The sequence below is a fragment of the Phodopus roborovskii genome, unplaced genomic scaffold (genome assembly GCF_943737965.1).
Source record: "Phodopus roborovskii unplaced genomic scaffold, PHOROB, whole genome shotgun sequence".
In the NCBI taxonomy this organism is placed as follows: Eukaryota; Metazoa; Chordata; class Mammalia; order Rodentia; family Cricetidae; genus Phodopus; species Phodopus roborovskii.
In genome coordinates, this window is record NW_026126409.1 from 12,134,331 (window position 1) to 12,148,653 (window position 14,323).

General features: G+C 51.8%; 1 protein-coding gene across 13 annotated transcripts in view; it reads left to right on the forward strand.

Annotated features, from left to right (window-relative positions):
* Window positions 1-14,323, forward strand: part of Mcf2l (MCF.2 cell line derived transforming sequence like) — a 130,691-nt gene that overhangs the window by 66,704 nt on the left and 49,664 nt on the right. The window contains exon 1 of one of the 13 annotated variants that reach the window (XM_051182007.1): window positions 2,231-2,540. The exons of 11 other annotated variants lie outside the window; for them this stretch is intronic. In XM_051182007.1, coding sequence (XP_051037964.1) covers window positions 2,468-2,540 — 73 coding nt within the window. In that variant the 5' untranslated portion in view covers window positions 2,231-2,467. Of the gene's footprint in view, window positions 1-2,230; window positions 2,541-14,323 lie in introns of those variants that run through there. One more of the 13 variants, XM_051182013.1, reaches the window with a different exon arrangement.

The window sequence follows — 14,323 nt, forward strand, 5'->3', positions numbered from 1 at the left end:
AAGGAACACACCCGTCTTCACAGTGGTCTGTTTCCTAAACTCTCGGCTTCTTTGACCGTATTCACTGAACGCTTAGCTAGTTTCCGTGTATTCTACTATGGCTGTGGCTACACTTTACTGCAGACCCAGAGTGGAATTAGGATTTTCCTTTCGGCTCTGGGCTGTTCTCTGTACGCCTGCACTGGAGCTCTCACTGAATGTCTCGACTCACTTCCAGTAATTCCCAGACTTTGGGCTTGGCCGTGAATCTGCTGCAGGCTGGGTTGCAAAGAAGACCAGGAAGGTGGTCTTAACATTGTAGGATGTCCCTTTTGTGTCATATTGAAAGTGTGGGCAAGGCTCATGAGCTGTGGTTTTAGGGAGGGGAAGGGCACTGCTCAAGGCAGGTGGTAGCTGGTGGCTCACAGGTCAGACCCTCTGTGTATATTGGAATGGTATGGACCTGCAAGGTGACATGATTTCAGTGTAGTGAGAGAGTTATTCTCCCAAAAAGAGTAAAAAAAAACTCATGAAGTGACCAGTCAGGGCCACAAGGGCATCTTGAAGCCTGGATACAGGATAGCAGCCAGCTGTCTGTATCACTGCAGGCCTTGATGCGGCCACCACCCCTCTCCATCTGAATCAGTGTACAACAGCAGGCCTTGGTGGGGTCTCCATCCCCGCTAACACATCACTCACTTGATGAACCTGTAAGGATCTGCCATGCGCCCTGTAGTTCTCTGGTCATTGTGCACACTTAATTGTGACAAGCATGGGGCTGGGGATACACAGAGCCTGGGAGAGAAGACCAGGCAAGAAGAAGGAACTGGCCAGCTCCATGGGTCTTGCTTCTGTCCCCAGGCACTCCCTCTGGCTCATGGCCCCTTCTCAGCAAAGGAGGCCTGGACTTCCTCCTCCCTGGGCTTAATAATAACTCCCTATGTAAGCAGTTTGTTTCTCAGAACTACAGTTTTGCTTTCACTCCACATGTGCTGACTGCATGTGGCTACCCGAAGTCACCCGGTGCCTTCATTGTCCCTGGGCTCAAGCCCAGTATGGGACCATGGACCTTCAGTGGCCTCAATGGGGGTGGACCTCGGCAGCCTTAAACATGTCTCCACAAAGTAGGTACTTGGGGAGGGGTGTACTCTTGTGTGCCTTGAGTTTGGGGGAACAGGGAACTGGACATAGGAGAAGGTGGTTGCCTACCCTCTATGCCGAGAGTCATGCCTTGGTCTGCTCTGGTGGCCCCAGCAATTGTCCTGTCCCCGTGGGCTGGTGAAGAGGATACAGATGATGTCAGAGAGTCTGAGAAAGATGAGACTAAGAGGAATGATTCACCTGGCAGGTGACACCCGCTAAGGACAGGGTCAGGACAAGGGGAAGGACTAAGGACAAGAGTGGACCCCAGACTTCGAGCCTGGCCCATCTATTTATGTTGTGGTAGCAAGCTGCACCAGATGTTGTGAAGGAAGTCGGCAGGGTCAGCCCCCAGGGCATGTACCCAGCCACCAAAGTCCCAGCACAAAGGCAAGAGGACTCAGGTAAAAAGGCACAGATGACCCTGAGGACCCCAACAGGGGTGAGAAGCAGGAAGAAGCCAGAGCTGCTGAGAGAGTTCTGACCCTGGTGGGGACTTGGGACAGAGAGGCCATCACATGGCTGCTGTTCAGAGGAACAGGCTCAGGAGTGTGTGTGAGATCCAAGGGTTAGCATCTTTGCTCACCCCCCCTGGTGGCTGTCACAAAACAGGAGTAGTGACTACTGTGCAGGGGGATGGAACCCTGGCAAAGCATTGTAAGAGCTTGGTGTAAACAATGAACCCAAGCTACAGAAAGCTGCAGTTGAGCCTGGAGCCTGGGAGACCCCACTTCTGAGTCCCCCCCCCACCACCACCACAGTGCCCACCCTCTGGAGAATGGAGGAGCCTGAGGGTTTCACCCATAGGAACAGTCTGCCTAGGTGGGGGTGTGCCTTGCACCCAAGGGCTGTCTGAATGAACAGGACCTGGCTAAGCTTGGAGCTCCAGTGGTTAAGGGCCTGCTCCCCGGGCTATGTGGATGGATAGGACCTGGCTGAGCTGGGGCCTCTATGGCTTAGGTCCCTATGCCCGCTGTCCCTGTGGATGGGACCTGACTGAGGTAGGGCCCCTGCAGGGAGGGTCCAGACAAACAACAAGCTGCCTGGCTCTACAGCCAGCAGGACTCAGCTGCTGCCAGGCTCGCAACAGTTAATCATGTACGGCAGGATCAGTGAGCTGATTCTAGCTCCTTAATCAGGACATCGAATCCAAATCTGAGACCCTGCAAGGAGCAGCCACAGCTCACCAGCTCGCGGCACTCAGAGGCCAGCACTACGCAGCAAAACCAGGGAGGCAGTTCCCCAGTCAGCAGCCCGAAATGGAGCTCCGCCGGCTTCCTTTGTGTGCCCCAGGCAGGCTAGCCAGCAAACAGGTCGCCAACTCCTGACCAGCGGTGAGGGCGACAGCATGACTTTGAGCCTCATCTCCCTGTTGTCCCAGGACGTCACAGCCCTGTGGCTCCTGCTGAAGACAAGTGCAGGTGCGTCTTGCTCTGCTGTGTCCCCATTTACCTAGGAATGGGCGACTTTGCTAGGGATGTGTTGTGAGAGGCAGGGGGTGGGGTGGAGCGAGCATGTGTGTGATAACTGGGTGGGGGACCAGGGGCCAGGTGGGATTGTTCTGGTGCTGGAGTCCTTTTGTTGGCTGAAGACTCTTATGACTTGTGCAGCAGGGTGCAGATGGGGGTGGGGCATGAACTGGCTAGGTTATTGAGAAAACCACCCTTTCCTGTGGGGCTGGAGGGGGGAGGGGCATGATGCCTTGCCATCGTGGTCTGGGCAGTACCCTCAGACCCTGCCTGAGCACCCCTTGAGGACAGCAGCAGTGCCATCTGCTCCTACCTTCTAGGGAAGCTGGAAGCGAGTGGTCTCCTTTGTTCAGGATTTTTCACGGACATGCCGGCTGGCAAGTGAAAGATACCTCCAGAGCCAGTGGCGTGTCTTTGAGTTCCTCCTAGCAGGAATACCGCGTTATCCCCATATCTGTCCACTTGATGCCAGTGCCTAGGGCCAGCAGGATACAGGACTACATGGCCCTGGCCTTTGGGCAGTGGACTGGCTGTTTCCTGGGAGCTCCTGTAGTCACATTTAGACCTGGACGATGGTACTGGTGGCCTGGTGAAGGGCTTTGGCACTAAAAAACAGGGTCCCAGAAAAGGGAGCAGAATCATCCCAGGGGGAAAAAAGGAGACCAAGGGGTCCTAGCAGAAAGGAAGTAGCTTGGAGTTCCTCCATTATTTCTAAGAGAGGAAGGGCACTCCTTTTGAAGTATTTTGTCATAATTACATTTCCTGATGGTATTTCTGCCAAGCACTGATGAATGGCCCATAAAGGGTTTTTGTGAATGTTAATGAATCAGCTCTCAGCTCTGTGACAACAAATAAATATGGAGTATCTGATTTTCCAGTGAAGCCACGGGGGACAGTGAAGAGCCCATAGAGGATTCCCCACCATGTTAGAGGCAATGGGGCCACACAGTTGAGGCCTCCTTGTTTCTTAGCCAGGTGAAGTTCTGAATTTACAACTGCTCCTTAAACTCACGGCACATTTGTATAGTGTACTGTGTTTTTAAGATATCAACTGCTCAGGTCTTCCCCTGGGGTGCTTGGTAAGACTAGGGTGACAGTCTCTGCTTTGGCTTCCAGGAACCATTAGTGAGGTTTCTGAATAAACAGCTGGTTCGTGTAATGAATGCAGTAGCAGCCTTCTGTAACTGTAGGCAGTTTCTCTAAGTAGACACTCCCCTGTGGGCACCCAGAAGCCATTTTCTGGGACATCTAGTGCTCATTAGTGCCTGTGCACTCAATGGGGACAGGTGGGCCTGGAAGCCTGTCCTGAAGCCAGGATGGGAGACCTTGAGGTTATCATGGCTGATAGAGAATGGGAATGGCATGTGTGAGCACACATGCCCAGCCCAGGGGTCCATGAGACTCACAGGTGCGTGTGACCCCCACACCTCTCTGTCCCTCTCACTGACTCTCTCTCTCTCTCTCTCTCTCTCTCTTGATATCTCGCTATCTCAGTGTCTCTGCCACATTCTTGTGGCTCTGGCTGACGAGACTAATTTTGTTCATGTCTCTGAGTCCCCACTGGCGGTCCCCTGTACCCTCAGATATCCCGTGTGTGCCCACAGTCTGCTGCAGGGTCAGTGCTTGTCCCTTTGCCTTGGTGAGGTCATGCCCCTCAGTGCATTGTTTTGTTTGTTTTTCTGGTGAAGGTTGACATAATTGTTTGTTTTCAGATTTGTAGAAGCCTTAGTGCTTGATAGACAATAAAAAGTCCCTCTGTGAATTTAGGGACAGAGCACACGATCTGTCCCATCCCAAGAGGTTCTTAGCGACAGGCCTTGGGGAGCCCAGTGTCCCTGGGAACAAAGTACTACTCCCTGCCTCGGGAGCAGGGACTTGTGGCACATGGCTCTTTACATTGTCCTCTCTCAACTGTTCTAAGGAGGCACCCACTCATCTGCCCATCACTCAGCCTCAGCCTTGGGCTAGGCTGGACTGATCCTACCTGCATCTGTACCAAAAACCCACTGTGTGGCTAATGGCATAGTTAGGGTTGAGGTGCCATGCAGGCTCCTGGCTGGCTCCCACATGCTGAAGATCTACCCCACCACTCTCTACATGCTGTGTCTCCCCATGCCAGGTCCAGTCCCATGCTGTGGCTCCTTCAGAGAAGTTCCAAGACTTCTCTTCCTGTCCTGAGTCCAGAAGTGGGCATGGCCAGACAGCCATGACTCTTGGATTGGGGTGTTTGGAAACATGGCATCTGGAAGCTGGTTCTTTCTGCTTTGCACTACAAGGGACACCATAAGGACCCCTGGATGGGTAAGGGCAGGATGCAGGGACAGGAAGCAGGGACTGGAGCCTCCCTCTAGCAGTAAGCAGCTCTGCCTTCTTTGGTTGGGAACCATCTTGAGGGCTCGGTTCTGGAGCATTGGTAATATAGTGGGAGTCATTCAGGGATGGTCGTACCCCCTGATGTCCACTGGCTCTGTGTCTCATGCCAGCACACCCACCACTGGTTCCTCTGGGCTCTCTCTTCGCTATACAGGCAAGGTCAGAGTGCCCAAGAACCATCAAGAATTGTCCTTTTAATATGTCACTGCCTGGGCTCTGCTTCATCTCTGGCATCCTGGAAGGGAAGTCCAAGGAGAGGCTGGTAGAGTGCAGATGTCACTGCCTGGTGGTGACCTTGGTCAAGGGCATAACCTCTCCTCAGCCTCCTCTGCACCTGCCCACTCTGTGGCCCACATCCTACCTCCAAGGAACCTCTGAGACTGCAACTGCAGCTACCACTCTGGTGTTTTTAGCCTAGTCAGCTGCAGCAGGCCAAGGGCAGGTGGTAGGTACTGTGTACCTGGCAGTGTCTTCATAGAGCAAGGGTATTGCTGTCAGCAGTGCCACAAGCTGTGCTCGATAGCCGGCAGCCTCCAACCCGTTGGGGAGAATTTTCATCCCTCTTCGGTGTCAGGAGGCCAGTAAGGATAAACAGGCTGCCCAGCGTCGTAGCTCAGAAGTGTATGGTGGGTAAGACTAGTGCCTAGAATGCATCCCCTCTCCTGCAGGCTGGCTCAGTGCCCCCTGCACTGAGTCTGGAGCTTCTGGGTCAATATTGCATGGCAGTCATGGTACCAACCAAGGTCAAACACTGGCCATCATCAGCTGGCCCTTCTTGGACTCTGTTTGTGGTTAGCCCTTTCTAGGTCATCACAGGAGATTTGTGGAGAAAATGGATGGGTTCACTGCTGGTGGGAATGCAGGGGATGAACCTCACAGAAGTCACACTAGAAGCAGAATGACAGTGTGATCCAGCTGTGTTGCGTGTACACACCTGCATCCCCTGCTTACGAAGATGTCACAGCAGTCAGGGTGAATCAGCTTTGGTGTCATCCGTGGGTGATGGATGCAAAGAATGTGGTTCATAGATGCAGTGGGATACAATTTGGCCATAAAACGACATTCTGTCATTTCAGAAGCCTGGATGAGTTAGAGAGCCCAGTGAATAAGTGAGGTGAGCCAGGCAGAGAACTGGCCGTCATTGCGGAACATTTGTTTAACTAGGCAAAGATGTGTGCATTTGCGTTAATTAATTAAAATTAACCTGGGCTCAGAGAGGAGGGGTTAGCAACTGGTTGACAGGAAGTAGCAGGGAGGAGCATATGTAGTGTGAGTTTTTTAGTTGGGTCAGTGTGGGAAGAGAGAGGCTTCCGGGGACACCAACAAAGAGAGGAAGTTAGCCAGTTGCTACTCTAACTCTGAGCTCACAGGTTTTTACTCTACCTTTGAATCTGGAGTTTTATTAGAATGACAGAGAATAAAACCCCTCCCCTCCTCCAGGCTATGGCCTGAGGGCTGGGCTGCTAGTAGTTTAAAGTATAGCATTTTGGTGTGCCATAATGGTAGCCAAATGTAGCATGCTTTCTTGACAGTCCCCAAATCATGACATGGAGACTTATTACTAGTTATGAATGCTTGGCCTTATCTTATGCTTGTCCCACTAGCTCTTAAACTTAATTTAACCTGTTTCTATTCATCTATGTTTTGCTATGGGGCTTTTTAACCTTTCTCTCATTCTGTATGTCCTATGTCCCTGCTTCCTCCATGGCCGGCTGGCTGGCAGCTGACTGGCTGGCCGGCCCCAGGTGCCTCCCTCTCTTTCTCCCTCATTCTCTCCTCTCATGCCTAAAATTCCTCCTCCTACTTATTCTCTCTGCCCGTCAGCCCCACCTATCCCTCTACTGCCTAGCTATTAGCCATTCAGCTTTTTATTAGATCAGTTAGGTGCCTTAGGCAGGTAAAATGAAGCAGCAACACACCTTTACATAGTTAAGTAAATGCAGCAAAAACAAATGCAGCACACCTTTGCACAGTTAAAGTAATATTCCACAAGAGGCCACTACACATTCCACATGGACCTGAAAGGCTGCACCTCCAGGAAGGAGAGTGAGGAATAGAGCACTGAGTCCTCCCCTGGCTCCCCGAGCGCTGAGTCTTCCCACAATCCCCATTGTGATACACTGAGCAGAGCCTGGAAGATGAACGATCCTCTTCAGGAGAAAGGCAGGGCTGAAGTATGTTCTTCAAGGATCCATCAGACCCATGCCTCAGTGGGGGGGGGGGTACAACCACCCCAACTTCTACATCATCACAGACAGGCAGTGGCCCCTAATTTGTGCTCTTAAAACTTAATGAGAGTATTAGATGGGGTGCTGGGAGGTGAGGAATGCTGGTCACTGCTGGGGTTGGGGGTTCAAAGTCCCAGGTACACAGAATAGTCTGGCTGAAGCTCTTGCATGGTAACTTCAGTTGATACCACTTTGGTGGGTATTTCCTGAGTGAGTCTAGACTCTTCCAACCACACAGGCACACATGCAGCTGAGGCAATGGGGCAATCATGGAAATTATCTCAAGGTGTGAGCATGCATTGTGTGGCATGCCTCAGCCACACAGGGTGTCTGTCTGTTTATGTACCTCAGTGAAGCTGGGTTCGACATCATAGGACATGGGGAGGTCCCAACTGGAGGACACCAGTGAGTAGAGCTGCATCCATGGGTCGTGGGGTAAAGGCTGCTCCCTCCCTTATGCAGCTGCCATCTCCCAGGCTTCTGTGTTCATTGGAATCCCCATGCTTCCCAGGTTCTACTCCAACCTGCCTCTGTCCTCTTGCTGGAGAGACTCACCGTCAGCCTAAGGAAGTAGTGGTCAGGGGTCCCCAGCAGCTCCCTCTGCGGCCCAGGTTGTTAAGCCTGCCATGGTTCAGGCTAGGTGGGACAGAAATGTGGACTGGTGTTGCCCCTGTTATCTCGAGCTCTTCATGGCCTATGCTCAGCATTTACTGATTTGTGTCTGAAACAGGATGAGTGAGAACCCATGTCATAGTCATGTAACGCTTCATGGGTCAGTAACCATGTCTGTACAATGTCTGCACAAGGGGTCACCTGACACAGGTGAGCAGAAGCAGGTTTCCCTCGGCCCCCACCCCCCAGTGATTCCAGGTCAGGTTGGTGTGATCATCAGAGTACCAGCAGGCTCCCTGGCCTCCAGCTGTCCTGAGATATGGCAGCTGAGGCATCCCCTCCAGCAGGGTGGGGCTGGCCAGAATGAGCTCTCAGCTGCCATCAGGGCCACATGGACTCTAGGGAAGATCTGGGGGCTGCCGGGAAGATGGACTGAAACAGACTGGCATGTCATAGGCTCCACTCTGGAACTCAGGGTGACCCTTAATCACATAAAGCCTTGAGTCTATGCCCCTGCTCAGGGCTCACTCTCATCCATTTGCCTGATCAACTGTCCCTTGTTCAGGGAACATGCTGAGCAACCAGGCCCAATGCTTTCCCAGAACCAGAACCCAGGCCCCAGGCAAGACCCAGGTCTACAGTATGCTTGGGAGGGCATGGACCAGATACCAACCCCTCCCTCAGGCCACAAGTGTGGGCTGTGACCTGTGATGGCAGGGCCAGGCAGCTAAGCATTCCTGTGAAGAAATGGGCATCATGCTGCGCTCTCCAAGGATCTGTCAGGGTAGCTGTGTGTTTCCCAGACCTGTGGAGTGCAGGCACCTCAACTTCTCCACCATCACGTTAAACTTTAACCTTCCTGGATGGCACATGGTCACCCCAAATCACCCCAGAAGGCATGCTGTCACCAAGGCCCAGGGGCCCCTGCAGTCATGTGCAGCAGCCATGGAGGTCACTTCCATGTTCTGGAAGACATCACGTCTACTTTCGTGGGACCAGCCCTGCTTCAACCCACTGAACTCAGAGGCTTTGTCTTCAGTGGGACACAGTGAGGAGGAGACATGGAAATGATCAGACACCAAGTTAGACCCCTTTATGCTCATAAAACCTTATATCTCATAAAACTTAATGAGAATTGCAAAAAACTTGATGTCAAATATTTATGGTAAAAATTTGCCAGAGATTTAAAAGACTCACAAAAAAGGCAAACCCATTGTGGCAACCAAGGTGTTTTTTAGTGAAAATCATCACTGTGCCCAGAATGAGCTCCATGAGAAGAGGCCTCAGTTCCATCTTGTTCTGATAACCTGACTTGTGACCTAGTGAACTTGGCTGGGCCCTGGGGCTGCTGGGCTGTGGCATACACAGTACCCCACCGTATCAGAGCATGGACACACCAAGTTCAGAGAAGAACAGGCAAAGCACATGATCTCAACATCACTATGAAAACAGTTTGATTTCCCAGATCTCCAAGGAACCCTTGGCTGTAATGAAATGGTTGTTTTCTTAACAAACCAAAGACAAATGTCAGTGGTGACAACCTTGCTGATTGGACCAGCTCTCTAGAACAGCACCATGGCCTTGCCCCCTTCCAGCACTGCAGAGGAGGAGGAGTCTTCAAAGCCACCTTGGGCCACTCCTGCTCAGATGCTGGGAGAGGCCCCAGGCACTCAGCTGGTGGGCCCCTGTGACAGGGACCTAAGCTCTGGGTCCTCAGAAGGACCAGGGGCACCAGGATTGCCAGCTAGTTACACAGCAGAAACCTTCACAGACCCGAGACTCATTTTTCTCCCTATGAGAACCTTGAGCACTCCTGACCTCTGACCTTTGAGGCTGACCCCAGGGATGATTTCCATGTCTCCTCCTCACTGTGTCCCACTGAAGACAAAGCCTCTGAGTTCAGTGGGTTGAAGCAGGGCTGGTCCCACGAAAGTAGACGTGATGTCTTCCAGAACATGGAAGTGACCTCCATGGCTGCTGCACATGACTGCAGGGGCCCCTGGGCCTTGGTGACAGCATGCCTTCTGGGGTGATTTGGGGTGACCATGTGCCATCCAGGAAGGTTAAAGTTTAACAGAATTCTGTATAGCACTCATGCTGTGGAGCGGTTCAGGAACGTTCACTGTCCTGCTGCTTGGTGAGATGGAAGGCGCCACAGTGATTTTACAGCTTGAGCATCAAAAGATTCTTCCCAGAGGCCAGTGGCCACAGGCCAGGAGCTGAGTGTCAGCATGGGCAGGCTGGGAGGGCCGGCCATGCTGACCAATTTTCCAGTTCCTTCCCGGGCCCTGGGTCTAGCTGTCTTGTGGCTGTTGAAGGTTAGCTCAGCCTGCACCTCCTCAGCTTCAGTGGGGGTGTTGGTCTCTCCATGAAGTCAGCTACGCTGACCCCACCCAGACAGCAAATGCTTTGTAAAGGAAACTCCCACCCTTCTGCACTCTGCCCCTGCTGGCAGTGTGGCTCCCACCCTGCATCATAGCAGGGGTATCACACCTCCATCTTTGCAGTCTTCTGCAAAGGGTTGGGTCTGGACTAAGTGCCAGTGGCTTCTCTCCTCAAACCCACTTAGGAAGGGCCTGCTGGCTGGTAAATGCTTTGATTTCCCATGGGACAGCATTCAGAATTGGGCCAAGGCAGTGTGACACTTATCACAAGCATCACAGGACATTCCACAAGTGTAGTATTTGAGGCATGGTGACAGCTTGGGAGAGTGGCAGTTGGTGTGGGCTCAGGCAGATGGGAGTGACAGCATCCAGTTATAGGACCAGATCCCTCCTTCTCTGACGTTCAGCATCAGCATCAGGCTTCCTCTAGTTGTTCCAAATCCAGGGCCTTTCTTTGGATTGTTGGTTATAGGAGGACCTGCAGAGACTGAAGGTGGCCAAGCCACCCCAGGGAGGCAGAGGCTATGGCTATGCTCATCACCGGATTCTTTTGCCAGCACTAGAATGATAGCAAACCCCCACAGCACATGTGGGGTGCTTGGCTGGAGAGCTAGGTGGACCCAGGCAATGCTACCCTAGACATGGGCCAGCAGAGGCAGGTGTTCATCCAGCATGTCAGTAATGGTTAAATGTCTACACCCCCAGATGTGCAGGTCACCCTGAAGGGGGAGGCCACGCTAGTCCTGAGTTTTTTCTAGAGACTGCCCCTGAGAGACAAGCAATTATCTTAGGGTTTCTGTTGCTATGATGAAACATCAGGGCCAATGGCCAGGGTCACTTAGCTCCTGTTAGTCAAGCAGGAACTCATGCCCAGGACATTGGCTCTTCTTGGCCAGGGCAGCAGCCAGCTCTACAGACAGTCTTAGGAAATCAGGGTCCCAAAGTGACAGTTGGCCTGGAATGTGACCTCTTGATAAAATGATTTCTGCACAGTGCTTTGTGTGAGGACAATGAGGGGTCCGCCTTGGGCTGGAAGCAGTCTGCTGTACCCTCACATGTCTACTGCCCTGGCTTCCTCAGCCATGACCTGAAGTGGAACCCTACAGTCCAGGCCCCTTGCCCTGTCCTCCACCTCCTACTCCCTGGGACCCACACTTACCATGCCCTAATGCCCTGCCCCTCTACCCCGACGCCGCACACCATCCCCATTCATCTTTGCAGCCACAGTTCACAGCTTGGAGACAGCTGCCCTCATCACTAGACATCCCTGCCTGTGGTAAAGAGCTGATCAAAGATACAAACTTCAAAGAATAGACACGAACTTCCTTTACAAATGGTAGAAATATTTCTCCATCCATTGACTCAAAGACAAAGGGTTCAGGAGGGAATCGGCTGCCCAGGGAGCTAAGCTGTGGATGTTGCCCCTGAACAGGCCATGGGGGAGGCACTGAGGGGCTTCTCCCCTCCAAGGTCCCCTTGTCCAGCCCCCTCTGCATCAGAAACAATACCCTTAGTTTGCTTCCTACTTCTAAACCTGGAAGCTGGGTCCTCACCTTGGAATCTCAAGCCAGCCAGCTCTTCTGTCCACCCTTCCCTGACATTGACCCAGCAATCAGATAGACATCACTGTGTGGCTTCTGGCAAGTTGTCTTACTATTGCAAGGAGTAGCCTTACCTCCTACATGCCTGTGCTGGTTAAATTCATTAACAACAAGAAATCACCTGCTGCTATTGCTACTATGATGAACAGTTTCCTGTACAAACCAACTGAAGTATAATTGAATTGCTTGGGACACTGAAGCTCAAGGATCCTACAGTTCTCTTGAGTCTTTCACTGTGGGAACAGGCTTCCTCGAACTTCAGTAAACAGTGGCTTTCCTGGTAGACATGAGAAAGGGGCGGGCTTTATGCTTGCTTGTGCTTTTCCCTAAACTGTCCTGGTGGCGGCTTAGTGGGTGTGACAGTGGTTCCTAGAAACGCTGGCTACTTCCTGACAGTGAGGGCTAGTCTCAGAAGCACTGCCCTCAACACCGTGCTACTCAGATGCCAAGTCTGAGGCCAGAGAGTTGGGGATGGGAGATACAGGCACCCAAGGGCTTCGAAGGCTTCTCCAGTGATGGCTGGTGTGCGATGTCCATCTTTCCAGAGCATGGCAGAGAGTTCTGTGGGACAGGCAGAGGTGACACTCCATAAACCTGACCCTAGAGATGCCGCAATGGGAGTTGGATACTGCAGGATAGCTGTTGAATAGCAAAGGAGGCTGCCAGTCATGCCTGCCAGTTCCATCCAGTTGTGGCAACCAAGATGAGGACAAACAATGTCTCCTATGAGAGCCAGGAGGAGAGCACAGCAAGCTTCCTAAGTGGAGTGTCCCTTTAAGAAGTGGTTGCAAGCCTGGAAACCACCGTGCATAGTGACACCCACACTCCAGGGTGTGAATGCTTGGGCAGGTATTTGCCTGTGCAACAGTATAGCCCTTGGGAAGGTGAGAGTTTAACCATGACCTTCCACCACATGGTCATGTGTAGAGTGTGGAGTGAACAACACAGAGAATGCCCATGAATTCATGTGAAGCTGGTGTGTGTGTGTGTGTGTGTGCGCACACACACACACACACACACACACACACACACACCTTGCACTGATGGGTTTCCAGGTTGGTTCCCACACACTGAACTGAAAACTGTGGGCTGGTATTAATGATACCTAGGGGAGGCAAAGCTCGGGACAACACCCTGGGTGCTGAAATCCTCTGTGCCAGTCTGTAACTGTGTTACCCACATGCTTGCCAGATGCCCTGTGGCATTCGAGCATCGATGGCTTCTAGCCCTTGCCATCCTAGCTCTCTGTTGAGTGAATCTGAGAGGCAGAACTCCTGCCCTCAAGGTGGTTTCCCCACGAAGCCTTGTGTGCCATCTTTATTATAGACCTCCATATTACAGTTTTCAAGAACTTGATTTCTAAGATCAAAGAGACAAGGATGGTTAATGAAAATGAATTCAGTTGCTCTATGGTGTGTGTGTGTGTGTTGTAAATTTTTAAAAATAAGCAAAAGGACAAAAGAAAAAATTGGACTTAAAACTAATAATTCTGACAATTCTGACTAGTAGGTCTTGGTATGCATCACAGGTCCACCCTCTGTCCCAGCAAGTGACTGCAGTACTGGCCTGCTGGTAGTGTGACTTCCGCCCAGACCTGCCATCCTGAGGATGCAGCCGGTTTGAAGTCTGTCACTTCAAGCATCACTTTGCAGAATTTAATTTTATTCTGCCCAGCTACCTCTCCTGTGCCCCCTCCCTCTCCATGAATTCGGCCATGTCTGTGGTTGGAGACTCTCTGAGGGAATTGATGGGGCCCATCTCCAACCTGACAACTGGTGATGTAATCCATATGACCTTCAACCTTGATCTCCCACCCGATGACTGGTGATGTAATCCATTTGACCTTTAACCTTGGACTTTGAAGAGTTATATTTGATTGACAGTGAGCAAAAGCCCTCAGGAATGGGCTTTTTGTTGTCTATAAATAAAAGGAGATAATTGGCAAATGACAGACTTTACTATGCGACCCTAAGGCTTGCTCCCCTCACCCCTCCCAGCAGCCAGTGCAGGAGCCCTTTCTTCTGCTTTGTCCCCTTGAATCCCAGGGCCCTGGTCAGAGTCATGAACAAAGCAGGGCCCAGCCTCCTCATCTGAACTGCATCTCTCTATTTACAGCAGTTGCCTCCCCCTACACAGGCTATCCTCCCCTGCCAGGTCTCTAGCCCACCTTGCCCTAAGGTGTTCCTTGTCACTGTCCCTTTCTCTGGCCTTGGGTAGCAGAGCCAGGGGTCAGAATGCCCCTCAGGTGGTGGGAAGTGCATGAGATGCTGTGTCTGTATCTCACCACCTGGTTCTCTTAATGAAGCTACTGGAGTGAGAAATTACACCTTGAGTTGGCTTGCTTCAGCCATCTAGTTTTATAAAATAAAAAGATCTAGAGACCAAAGAACTGCCCCTCCTGTGTGGACTCAGATACCCAGAGAGTCCAGGATGTGGCAGCCACTTTGTGTGAATAGAAGTCAGTAGCTGGAGGCTCTTTGGAACTGACTGAGATGGCAATTTTCACTCATTTCTTGTGTGGGATGATGGTCCCTTCA